The sequence below is a fragment of the Dendronephthya gigantea genome, unplaced genomic scaffold (genome assembly GCF_004324835.1).
Source record: "Dendronephthya gigantea isolate DGI-Jeju-01 unplaced genomic scaffold, DenGig_1.0 000027F, whole genome shotgun sequence".
NCBI lineage: Eukaryota > Metazoa > Cnidaria > Anthozoa > Malacalcyonacea > Nephtheidae > Dendronephthya > Dendronephthya gigantea.
This window is the reverse complement of record NW_021163037.1, coordinates 580,705-592,526: the sequence shown is the minus strand read 5'-3', so window position 1 is coordinate 592,526 and position 11,822 is coordinate 580,705. Positions and strand designations below refer to the sequence as shown.

At 37.6% G+C, this 11,822-nt stretch overlaps 1 protein-coding gene across 2 annotated transcripts; it reads left to right on the top strand.

The window, feature by feature from the left end:
• Positions 1–831: 831 nt before the first annotated feature.
• Positions 832–9,794, top strand: LOC114523502 (transient receptor potential cation channel subfamily V member 3-like). Of its 2 annotated transcripts, none has more exons than XM_028544447.1 (8): positions 832–966; positions 3,175–3,341; positions 4,681–4,971; positions 5,108–5,355; positions 6,151–6,673; positions 7,436–8,479; positions 8,583–8,633; positions 9,209–9,794. In XM_028544447.1, the coding sequence occupies exons 2-8, from the start codon at positions 3,257–3,259 to the stop codon at positions 9,607–9,609; spliced, it is 2,643 nt and encodes an 880-aa protein (XP_028400248.1). In that variant the 5' UTR covers positions 832–966; positions 3,175–3,256; the 3' UTR covers positions 9,610–9,794. The 2 variants fall into 2 exon arrangements, with proteins under 2 accessions (XP_028400248.1, XP_028400247.1); XM_028544446.1 differs by having other exon boundaries at positions 7,436–8,485.
• Positions 9,795–11,822: the final 2,028 nt, after the last annotated feature.

Genomic DNA, 11,822 nt, shown 5'->3' with positions numbered 1-11,822 from the left:
TACCTCCAGACACGCGTGTCTGGAGGTAAAGTCCCGCAAATTTTGGCTTCACAAAAACAATGAGGAGGTATCGTTCCAGTTATTTATTATAGTTCACTGTGTTACCATGCAATTTTTCTTGCAATTTGCAATCCTATTCCACTTTCGAGAGATGTAAATTTAGCAACTATACGAAGCTTTTGCGTTTATGTACGTATATTTCCTTATTACCAAGGAGCAGCGTCTTCAAACAACTTAGCATCAAATGTGGTATAACAACTGCCTAAATAGACAAAACACTTCTCGACGTTTCGACCTGAGGGCCTTCGTCAGGAGAGTTATGATGAAAATAAATAGGGGAGAATACATGCTTTGTATGGGGGCAAAACACGTTATAAAAATGGGCTAATAGAAAACAAAAAATCAAAACAAATTGGAGTGTTCTAGACAAATCTTTGCCCAGTTATGGGAACTCTCATTGTATATGTCCATGGGAACAGTTTGTGAAGCTGAAATAACCCGGGGAGACTGCAGCCTTCTAGGGCACCTTAAGCCTCGTTTTTACTGCAATGGTATACAGATACCCATATATAGTGAACAGGGGCCGGTTGTTCGAAAGGCGTTTAGCTTAAACGGTGGATACGCCAAAGTTTAAAAATACTCTCATATATCTCATATTGCATGCATCTTATGCGTTTAATTTGCACATCCCATTCGAACAACCGGTCCCACGACGTTTTGTGCAAATGTATATTAACAAAATTATTTAGATCAAATTTAATTGTGATGGGAAGAGGAGACGTGACGACAAATTCAATGCATGCAATAACTCATGACAGCCAGACCGTGGCAAGCAACAAGATGTCTCTCGTATAATGCATACAAAGATATAACAATTTATACTGCCACCGAAAACAATTCGCAAAGAATGTGGCTTCGATCGTCATTGGAAAGATGTCATCTAAGAAGTCGTAAAGTTTTTATACCGTGAGAATTAACTGTTTATTTAAACTATTAATAATCAACGACAAAAGTATTGCTTTGTACATACAGTTCAGATATATATGCAAGAGAGTTTTTGCTTTGAATAAGTCAGATGTGTGCAGGTAATTCGATCAAAGTTTTCATCTACGTCTACGATGATCGAGTGTGTATATTGTTGATGAGAGCCTGGTTAGTTTGCTATATGCCGCAGAGTTTGGTTGGACTAAATATTAATTAATTAATACATCGCTCTTAAATCTTTGGCACTTATGCAAAAAATTGTAAGCAACTGCAGTAATTAATTTAGCGCGATATACGTGTTCTTTTCAACTCGCCAACAATGTGGTGGTGATTCCGTCGTCAAGGTAAGGCGTGAAGGCGGCCTGGTATTGCACCAATTCTTTGGGAGGGGATTAAATCAACAACTTCGTTTTCTCGTTAATTGCCTTATGTGTATGACATGATGATATTCAAACGTCAGTATATGCTCGAGTTTTAAACTTCACATAAAGTTTGCCCAAGCATGATGGGGGCATGGGGCTAGAACATAGTGGAAGGACATGTAGCAGTTTTTATGACAGCGAGTCCGTATATGATTAGAGACCTTATGGGCTAAAGATTGAAGTTCACACCTAATCGCAAACGTTAATCTATAAATCGCATGTGAAAGAAATTTAAGAAAACCCCACAGGTTTTCAACAGCTTATAGTTCACATTACATGCACGCTTCAACGTAATAGACGCCTAAAGAATACGAATTTAAAAAGTTTGCTTTGCGGTTAAAGCGGTTTACTGTGATCTGTGATGTGTCTATATTATCGTCAATGTAAGTGTCAATTATCGAGAACAATAATAGTCTACATTGCATGACCATGGGGTTGCTCATATTATAAAATATATCTGAATATATATACCGAAGTATTCCTGAGGAAATTTAAAAAACTTTTCTTTGCACTTTTCATGCAAACCTCCGATTCACATTCAGCTATTCCATGCATGCTCTTTTCTGTGTGTTTTTAAAATAATCGAAACGTTGAAAAAGCATTCCGCGAGAAGTTACCGTTGAGTACTGTTGACCATGCAGTTATATCGGTCTTGATAAAATGAATATAGAGTCAGCATCGCGTATTCATATTATAAGTAATGGTGTATGAGGTTTGAAAACTTTTAAATATGTCCAGTTACTTGCAAACATAAATTCATTTGTCTTATGTAAATGCAAAGAGTTTATAGAACTTTCTTAAATTTCAATATCTGTATTCTTCAATTCTTGGCTCTTACGTACGTTTCTGGGCGTTGATTTTAATTTGTATTTTGTCTTTTTGATCTTATTAAGAATTATTGGCATTCCTGTGATTGTGCATGGAAATTTAGTAATTGTTGTTCCTTTTATATCTCACCCAATCACAGTGATTACAATTACTTAGAGTGTACCACCTAAAGTCTCACGCCTGTGTTCAAAAAGTTCACTCACACTCATATATCAATTCATAACTCACACTCATATATCAAAGAAAAAAAGAAAGTTCTTATGGGAACTTATAAGTGGTACACTTTTCGTAATTTTAATACTGTGATTGGGCGAGATGTCAAAGGATTATGTGTTTGACTGAAAAGCCTTCGGCTCCATTAAATATAATGGCCATCCTTTGTCTCCTTGTACACTGCGGGAGTATTGGTTAAGAATAATTACGTTGTTGAGCAGGTATGAGATAGAAAAAAATTTATCGCGTCTTGCTGTTCCTTTGTTACGAAGACGTCGAGATGGCGGCGTCGCAACCCAGGCTTTCATCACAGGCACGCAAGTTTAGGCAGTTTGCTTCTCAACCTAATATAAAGGAGAAATTCATTAAATAGGTGAAGTTATTATACCTGCGTAGAATATACATGTTTTCATTGATGTATCCTCTGAACCAATTTTATGTGAAGGTATTTATTAAGAAGCTGTGACGAGTTGAATGAAAAACTATAACCTATCGGTCCTGTATCCTCCTCACTCACTGCCTCAGATTACCTAATAATGAATGCCGGCCTGCAACTCTAGGTATACCCCACACAAGCTGATCTTTCTCTAAGGGGTCCGTCAATCATCTTGCATGATTGCATGTCACCTCTTTGTGACTTAGCCTGCAAATTATGCTGTCAAATTATGCAAAACCGTCGATCATGTTCACCGCATAACGTAATTCAGGTAGGCCTGTATCTATTTAGGGATATGATCATGCACAGTCCATTTCTGTGAGATTCGCCGAAACTTTAAACAAAGAATTAAGCAGAGTGATTTACAGCCGAAATGCAGAAAAAGGACTTAAATACGTTCCGCACCAGTACGACGCGTATAAAGCCTTTCGAGGAGATCTTGATTAAGGAACGTTTGGGTATGTATGAATTATGTGATATATAACTAAATGTAATTTAGAATATGCTTTTTTGTATGCGAAGGAATGAAAAATAACAATAATGACTTACCCATGGCAATGAAATTCACAGGGGCAATAGGGCTGGGCGGTGGACAATGTTAACTGTCTGAGATGACTGCATGCATGGACAGTGATACAGTGTTGATCAATAAACTCAACTTACTTTAAACATGCAGACACGTAATGTCTCGACACTTCAAATGTCAACTGATAAATCGATCAAATTAAGCGTCCACCTTGTTTCGTGTAGAATTTAAAAATTAAAGATTCTTACAGACATGCAGTGCAAATTGTGCAATTCTACACCTATGCAAGCGGAGAGATGCTATAGCATTTTATGTGAGTGCTTTTAACATTTTCTGCCTATCAAGGAGCGGATGAATGATCAAGCGTGAGAGAATTTGTAACCCACAAGTCTGGGGCGGAAAGACGTCTGAAACTTCTAGCTTCGACATAGTGGCAGCACTAACCATATAGTAGCGAGTTTGAGCAAGGAAACGAAGTACGAAGACGTGTTTCGGCCGAGGTAGACTGGGAATAGTAGTCTTCGTCTTAAGTCTTCGTGCAGCGGGATATTTGAATTGAGCAGTTCTGTCAAAGTTATACGACTACGAACACGGTACTAATTTTGTAAACATGAACAGAGCTGGCTATTTTAGCAATGTTTTCAGAAGATGCTTTGGAAGTGGAAGATGTTATGCTTATTTACGGTTTAAAAATCTCAAACAACATTTATATTCCATACAAGAACTGTCCAAGATTTGGCTTGAATATATCTTACTTTGAAAACTTCGTTCTGACCACAACGAACTTTGTCAAAATATTCTTCCTAAACCAGGACAACAGGACGAAGACGTTAAACCCTCACCGCTGACCAATGCGCAAATGATGCGCAGACGTTAAGAAATTGTGAAGTTTGTCTTCGTCTTCGTACTTCGTTGCCTTGCTCAAACTCCCTAGTAGCGGCTCTTCGGAGGGTGATTCTAATATCCCGTCATAGTTTTTGAGAGGATTTTTTGGGCTCAATTTTTTGAGTGATAGCTCTCCCTACAGGAACGGTTCCCTCCCTTTTCTATTGTATCATTCTACTTTTATTTACCTACATTTTGTCTGCTTATTAGCCAATCCCTTCCCCCTTAGCCTCTCAATCCTCTCGATGGGAAGATAATGTATTCGTTAGCAATCCAGTTAGTTCTTGTATCATCGGCTGTAATTGACTATTATTAAGCCACCAACCAATCTGTTAGTCCGTGACTAAACGAGCCGAGTTGAAATTATTGTGAACTTCTTTTGCCAGGAACGTCAAGACCAAATGAACCGCTTCAAGCAGTTGTTGAAAATCAACTCAGCGAAACTGCATTAGAAGAGCAAAACAATAGCGTTTTAGAACGAAACAGAGCATTACTTCAATACACCGCCACCATCGCTGATTCCAATAGCACTAAAGATGAGTTCAATTACGAGTTCGTTGAAGCGCTTGTAAAAGGGGGAGCTAATATAAATACCGCAGATCAAAATGAACAGACAATTTTTCACGAAGTGGCTCGCTCGTGGAATACAGACGTTGCACGTTTTCTTATAGACCTCGGTAAGCACCATCTTAGCATGGTTTTCGATTTGACTAACACTATATATTCACCACTGCTACCAGTTTGGATGACATATTGCAATGGTCATGAGGGATTTATTCAACTGCATTCAAGGCGGGTTCTGTTGCCTTACAGGTTGTGATATTAACAAGAAAGACCGTTTTGGACGCACTCCTTTACACGTGTCCGCCGCAGTCGATTTCGTCGAAATGACAGAGTTTCTTTTGGTAAACAATGCAGACATTAATTCGAAGACGCACGGTGAACTCCAGGTCCCGCTCCATTATGCCGCAAAAAATGGCGCCACTCGGTCACTAAAAATGTTGTTGAGTTTCCATGCGAATATCGATGCACTTGACGCCAAGAAACGCACACCACTTCAGGTATTATTTTGATCCACTTCTTTATTATCATGCAATTCCTCTTTAAGGTTCCTTTCATTACAAGAAAATGTTACTTTAAATAACCGATATTTTTGGCGGAAAAATGCATGAAAATTTAAACTGTGTGTCGTCGTTTGAAACGTTGTGAACAATATCCAACAGAATATTGATCGATATGTGTGGTAGATTTAACATTTGGTATGTCTTTTCACAAGAGACGTTTTCACACCAGATAAACCCAGTTAAACAATCGTAACTTTGCAATATTTCAGTAACTGTATAGAGAGGCACTGGTATTTGACAGAGTCATTCATGAAACAAGGGTAGCATAATCCAGTAATATTTCAACGATTGATTGATTATTGTATGATTGGATTACCATACACAACCTGTTGGCAGGTTCTCCTTTGCCTCAAACCTCCACGTATCCCCAATTCAGTAATCGTTTCTCCATTCAAAGTTTTAATTTCAGTGATATATTCAGGTGCATGTATGTATATTTATGTATATTTATTGTGCTTCCTTTACTTTTGATTACATGAAATACAAGACAGGTGCGCATGTCACAAATTTTAGGCTAGGGCTCAGAACGCTAGAGGTGGTGTTTTCGTACAACAAGTTTGAAACGTTTCCGTATGACATACACCTGTACCACTGCGGGCCTTACGCCCACAGCTATAGTAAGCGTTTATTCCACAATTGAGCGGTAATGCAGTTCCCTTTTTTGCGTATAACCTCTTCCCCACTCGAAAATTCCTTGAGAGGGGCATTCATGGCTGGATTCTTTTCTTCAAGGTTTCTGCAGAATGGAGTCGAGGGAAAGTTGCAAAAATCTTGATCGATGAAGGAGCATCAAGTTGCTTACTGGATATCACCGGTAACTCTGCTCTCTGCGTTCTAATTGATCGTCTGCCAAATCTTGCAGTCGAAGCGCTGAATCAACTGCACAGCTATGACGTCATAACGATGCGTGAATCCTATTATCTACAGTATCTCGAAGCTTCACGGGAAAAATATGCGACGAAGAAAACAAGGACCGCGCTTGAAACGGCCGTAGCAAATCGGAAATACGAAGTGATAACACATCCGGTTATGCAAAGATTAGTTCGGAAAAAATGGAAGCAGTTTGGTTGGATGTCGACTGCATTTGATTTGGGTTTTCACGTTATTTTTGGCATCGTGTGGACCGTGTTCGCACTAGGTACGCCCGAACAGGGAGAAGATTTCTACAGTAAATTTTCGGATCGGGCATGGAAAATCACAATTGGTGTTGTCATAATTCTCATGACTCTTTTTGATATTGGGAAACAGATTCAAGGTTAGTAGGGACTCAGAGGTAGTTTAGCAATGATCCTCATTTTATCTGTAAATCGCCATGTTTTTGTACTAATTATTTCGGACGGTACTTTCATCTCATCTTAAATGACAAACACGCGCGTTCAATCTGAAAGAATGAGTTTACATGCATTTAGTTATTTTCAAGAACTAAATAAATATATAAATATATCTTGTAAAATGTTCAAAATAATGCTGTTAATCTATTATACACGTAATTGGTTTCGTTTGCATACACAGTGATACTATATATATATACTTATTTATTTATTATGATATAATAAATTGCTTAAAATTTCAAAAAGCTGGAAACAGATTGAAATACGGACTGCGATTTTATACATGTAAAATTACACAAATTGTCAAATTTTTATTTTCTCTGATAAGTTTGCGGTCATTACAGCGAAAATTTCTATTTTCAAATTCAACAAATTTCAGTCGTTGGTTTTACGGTATAACGAAAATTGTTTAAATTTTTCATAATTCTTTTTGGTGGCAATTTTTGGACATGTGCAACAAAATGCATTTTGTGCCAATTTTTGCTCGAAGTCCTAGGGCCTTCGCAAACTCTCGAAATGCCTTCATTATATTCAATATTCATCATTCTCACGACAAATGACAAATCATAGCGATATACATCTTATACAGTTATCTAAATCGCTTTATTATCACTTATCTTCTTTTTTTAAATTGGTACTTAATAAATAGTTACTTTCTGCATAACATTTTCCTGTCTTCATTCAAGCCACACTCAAATCTCGGAGATCCCAAAGAGACTGGGTCAGGTGGAAAATCGAACAACTTGAATACGACTTGAAGTTCTGCCATCCGAGGTGGCCGCAGGAAGAAAAATTCGTGAAGCACGAAATAAAGAGGGTGCGCTCACTACCTCTGTTTGACGCCTACGATGCATGGTTCTACATGGATTGGGTTATTCTGTTTTTGATTCTTGCCACTATCGGCACACATTTCGTGTTGGTGTACCGGAGAACAGACGCCACGCGTTACCTCTATACCCGGACCATTAGCATCGTGAATCTCCTCGTGTGGCTGCGTCTGTTGAAGTTCGTGCGTCCATTTAGTGGCATCGGCACCTTGGTTTTGATTTTATCCGAGACTTTGGGGGATTTTCTTAACTGGGCGTTCTTGTTCTTTCTCATTATGGTGCCCTTTGCAGCTTCGTTCTGGATAAATTTCGGTGCGATCTCTACACAATCTGCACGCGGGTACCATACAACTGGAGAACTACTCTATCGTGTTTTCCAAATGGCTGTGGGTGATGATTTCAACTTGGAGAGTATGGTCGAAAAGGACGCAGTAATGGCGAGAATACTTGTTGTACTTTACGTTACCGCGATGACAATTGTCACGTTGAATTTACTCATTGCGCTCCTTAGCGAGACCTTTACTCGAGTGTATAACAACGCTGTCGCAAACACGATTATGCAAAGGGCCATCAAAATAGTCGAATCGGAACGTATCCTTCGAAAGCGACAGAAATTACGCTACAGGGAGTACATGAGGTTAAACTGCAGTCCTGAAGTTATCAAAATTCTGCCTGTGTCGTGGAATGAAGGCAGGGCGAGGAAGGCAACCGAGCAGGAAATTTGCGAAAATCTTGTGGACTTGAAGAATATTCTGGATGACCGTTTTGGTAAAATATATGGCAAGGACAAGTCGTCCGATTTTGATTCCCTTGTAGCTGATCTTAAAAATGTTTGCGAACATCAAAACGATATGACGAATGAGTTAGAAGAGATTCGCAAGATGCTGGATCTTCATTCCTCCGGTAAAGGTACTTTTCCATTTTTGCTCCACAGCCCTATCATGACCTCAATATAATTTTTTAATTATTTTATTTTTGACCACTTTCATTTCCTAATATTTTTAAGGCAAATCGCCCCGCCACATCAGCATAAAGGCTCCACGTTCAAGGGATAAACGTAAGTCACGAAATTTGAAATGTTTAAAAAGACGTTAAAATCTAAGGTTTAGTTTATCTGATCACTTCCTTCAGGGAAGGCCCCTTCCTGGAACTAAGGGGCCTAAAATTATCGATACAAAGCTTTCAAACTTATATGAGATTATCGTCTGGTATGCATGGTTATGAATGAATTTCTACAATGTAATGAAAGTGAAAAGGTGGACTATACCTGTTTCCTGCATGTGAATGCATGATTGCATACTTGGCTGCATATTAAAAATTAGCTCCAATAGTTCGTAATCTAACTTGGAATATATTTAGGTTAACAACTGCAGTTTAGAGGAAAAAGTCTAAGCTAAGTTATATCCAAAAACTTTGAGTTTAGTTTGTTTTAAAACAGCTTCCTATCTATCCGTTCTCAAAGTACATTAATAGCTATTTATTTGTTGTAATAAAATTATAAGATTGTAGAAAGATAATGATGCTGTCTATAATTGATGTTGAGAAGCAGATATAACACTCGTCGCTAATGATTAAGATTATAGAGTAATTAAAGATTTGATTTTTAAATTGATTATTCACCCCCATTTTCAGGTGGTTCCCGTTCACGTGGCAGTTCACCTCCAAAAGAACAACCGAAAGGTCTTGTGTCTGCCATCCAAGACCTTTTCCCAACCTGGTTAACCGGAAGTGTAAAAGAAAGTTCATCGAGAGGTAATGGACGGAAACACCGTCCAAAAGCTGCATCGCAGACAACTGATGGAGGGAGAGGAGAGAAGAGAAGGCGACGACGACGACGACCAAGACAAAGTTCTGATGTGGCGGCAGCAAACATAAGGCGAGGGGAGGGTGAGTCGCGGGAAAATGATTTGAGAAGAAGGGGTAGACGAAATACTCGGGGAAAAAAGAAGTCTGTCGTTGAAGGTTATCCTAATCCAGGTTACGATGGGGAGCTTGCATGGGATACAGTCAGTATTGATAGCGCATCTTTGTAAAGCTATTCAATAATGACTGAATTTATATGTATTAGAAAATGTATTTTAGCTTTACGTCATAACAGCAACAATATTCGGATGAAAACAAGGCAGTGCAACGAAATAATTTCCTTACTTTTCATTTTGTTCACAATATGGAAGCAACATTATTATTATTTATAATTATTAGTCTTTCAGGTTATCTGTTATTATTAGTCTTTCAGGTTATCTCGCTTTCAAGGGTACTTGAAAATTGAAAAAAAATGACGAGTAAAAAAGAAGTAAAAACATGTGTTTTCTAAAAACACAGAAAATTAAAAGTCAGAAAAAAATTTAAAATTTCCCGCTTTTAAAAAACTCATAGTTTACTTACCTTAAATTTTTTTCCCCGAAAATTTGACAGCGTGATTTTCTCGAGAGTGAAAAAATTTAATTTTTTTCACTTTTTTGAAATTCTCTTAGATTTTTTTTCGACGCGGAAGTATTTTGTCTTGGGCTACTGGGTCTGTCTTGGGCAACTGTGTCTGGCTTGACACAGTAGCCCAAGGCAAAATACTTCCGCGTCAAAAAAAAATCTGAGAGAATTTCAAAAAAGTGAAAAAAATTAAATTTTTTTACTCTGAGAAAATCACCCTGTCAAATTTTTCACGATAATTTTTTTGCATTGCCAGGAGTTGAAACGTCTTTCCTCGGATTGATAGACGAACGCCTTAACCACCAGACCACCACATCATTTGTCGAAAGCTATTCTTTATTTGACTAAATCCTTTTCGACGAATCGTAAATTAAATAGTAATTTCGGTGGGAAAAATCAAATCTTTCTCATCAATTATATATATGTTGTAATGTTGGTATCCACATAAGATCCGGTGGCCCATTGGCTAAGGCTACGGCCTACCAGGTTGTAAGCGTAGGTTCGAATCCTGCATGGGAAAGGTTCGATTTTTCCCACCGAAATTACTATTTAATTTAAAATTCGTCGAAAAGTATTTAGTCAAATAAAGAACAATAGCTTTCGCAAAATGATGTGGTGGTCTAGTGGTTAAGGCGTTCATCTATCAATCCGAGGACAGACGTTTCAACTCCTCGCAATGCAAAAAAATTAGCCTGAAAAATTTCGGTGTGATTTGGAAATCTTAAAATTAGTTAAAAGACTTCTCGGCCTTTCAGAACGACTTGTAAATTGAAAAAAAATTTGAAATAAAAAACTGAAAAAAATTTCTCGTGTTCAAAAGTACTTGAAAATTGAAAAAAAAGCACAAGCAAAAAAAGTTTAAGAACATGTGTCTTCTAAAAAGACTCAGAAAAAGAAAAGCACAAGTAAAAAAAGTTTTAAAAACACGTGTCTTCTAAAAAGCCTGAAAATGAAGAAAGTCAGACAAAAAAAAATTAACAATTTCCCGCTTTTAAAAAACTCATGTTTACTTACCTTAATTTTTTTTCACGAAAATTTGACAGGGTGATTTTCTCGAGAGTGAAAAAATTTAATTTTTTTCACTTTTTTGAAATTCTCTTAGATTTTTTTTCGACGCGGCAGTATTTTGTCTTGGGCTACCTGTGTCTGTCTTGGGCAACCTGTGTCTGCTTGACACAGGTAGCCCAAGACAAAATACTTCCGCGTCGAAAAAAAAATCTAAGAGAATTTCAAAAAAGTGAAAAAAATTAAATTTTTTCACTCTCGAGAAAAATCTTTCTTCGTGAAAAAATTAAGGTAAGTAAACATGAGTTTTTTAAAAGCGGGAAATTGTTTGATTTTTTCCGTCTGACTTTCTTCATTTTCAGGCTTTTTAGAAGACACGTGCTTTTAAAACTTTTTTACTTGTGCTTTTCTTTTAATTTTCAGGTACTTTTTAACACGATAATTTTTCTTTTGGTTTTTTTATTTCAAATTTTTTTCAATTTACGGTCTTTCGCAAAGGCCGAAAAGTCTTTTAACTGTTTTAAACATCCCAAACCACACCGAAATTTTTCAGGCTAATTTTGTTGCATTGCCAGGAATTGAAACGTTTGTCCCCGGATTGAGAGACGAACGTCTTAACCACTAGACCACCGCATCATTTATCGAAAGCTATTGTTCTCTAATCGACCTAATCCTTTTCGATGAATTTTAAATTAAATAGTAATTTCGGTGAGAAAAATCGAACCTTTCCCATGCAGGATTCGAACCTACCCTTACAACCTGGTAGGCCGTAGCCTTAACCACTGGGCTGTAGGATTGGTTGTTGATAGCAGCC

Bases quoted from the DNA above. Each gene is read 5' to 3' on its own strand.
- LOC114523502 (XM_028544446.1), top strand. From the start codon at position 3,257: ATGCAGAAAAAGGACTTAAATACGTTCCGCACCAGTACGACGCGTATA. The intron at 5,356-6,150 runs GTATTATTTTGA...CTTTTCTTCAAG, and splicing joins AGAAACGCACACCACTTCAG to GTTTCTGCAGAATGGAGTCG. The intron at 8,486-8,582 runs GTACTTTTCCAT...AATATTTTTAAG, and splicing joins TCTTCATTCCTCCGGTAAAG to GCAAATCGCCCCGCCACATC.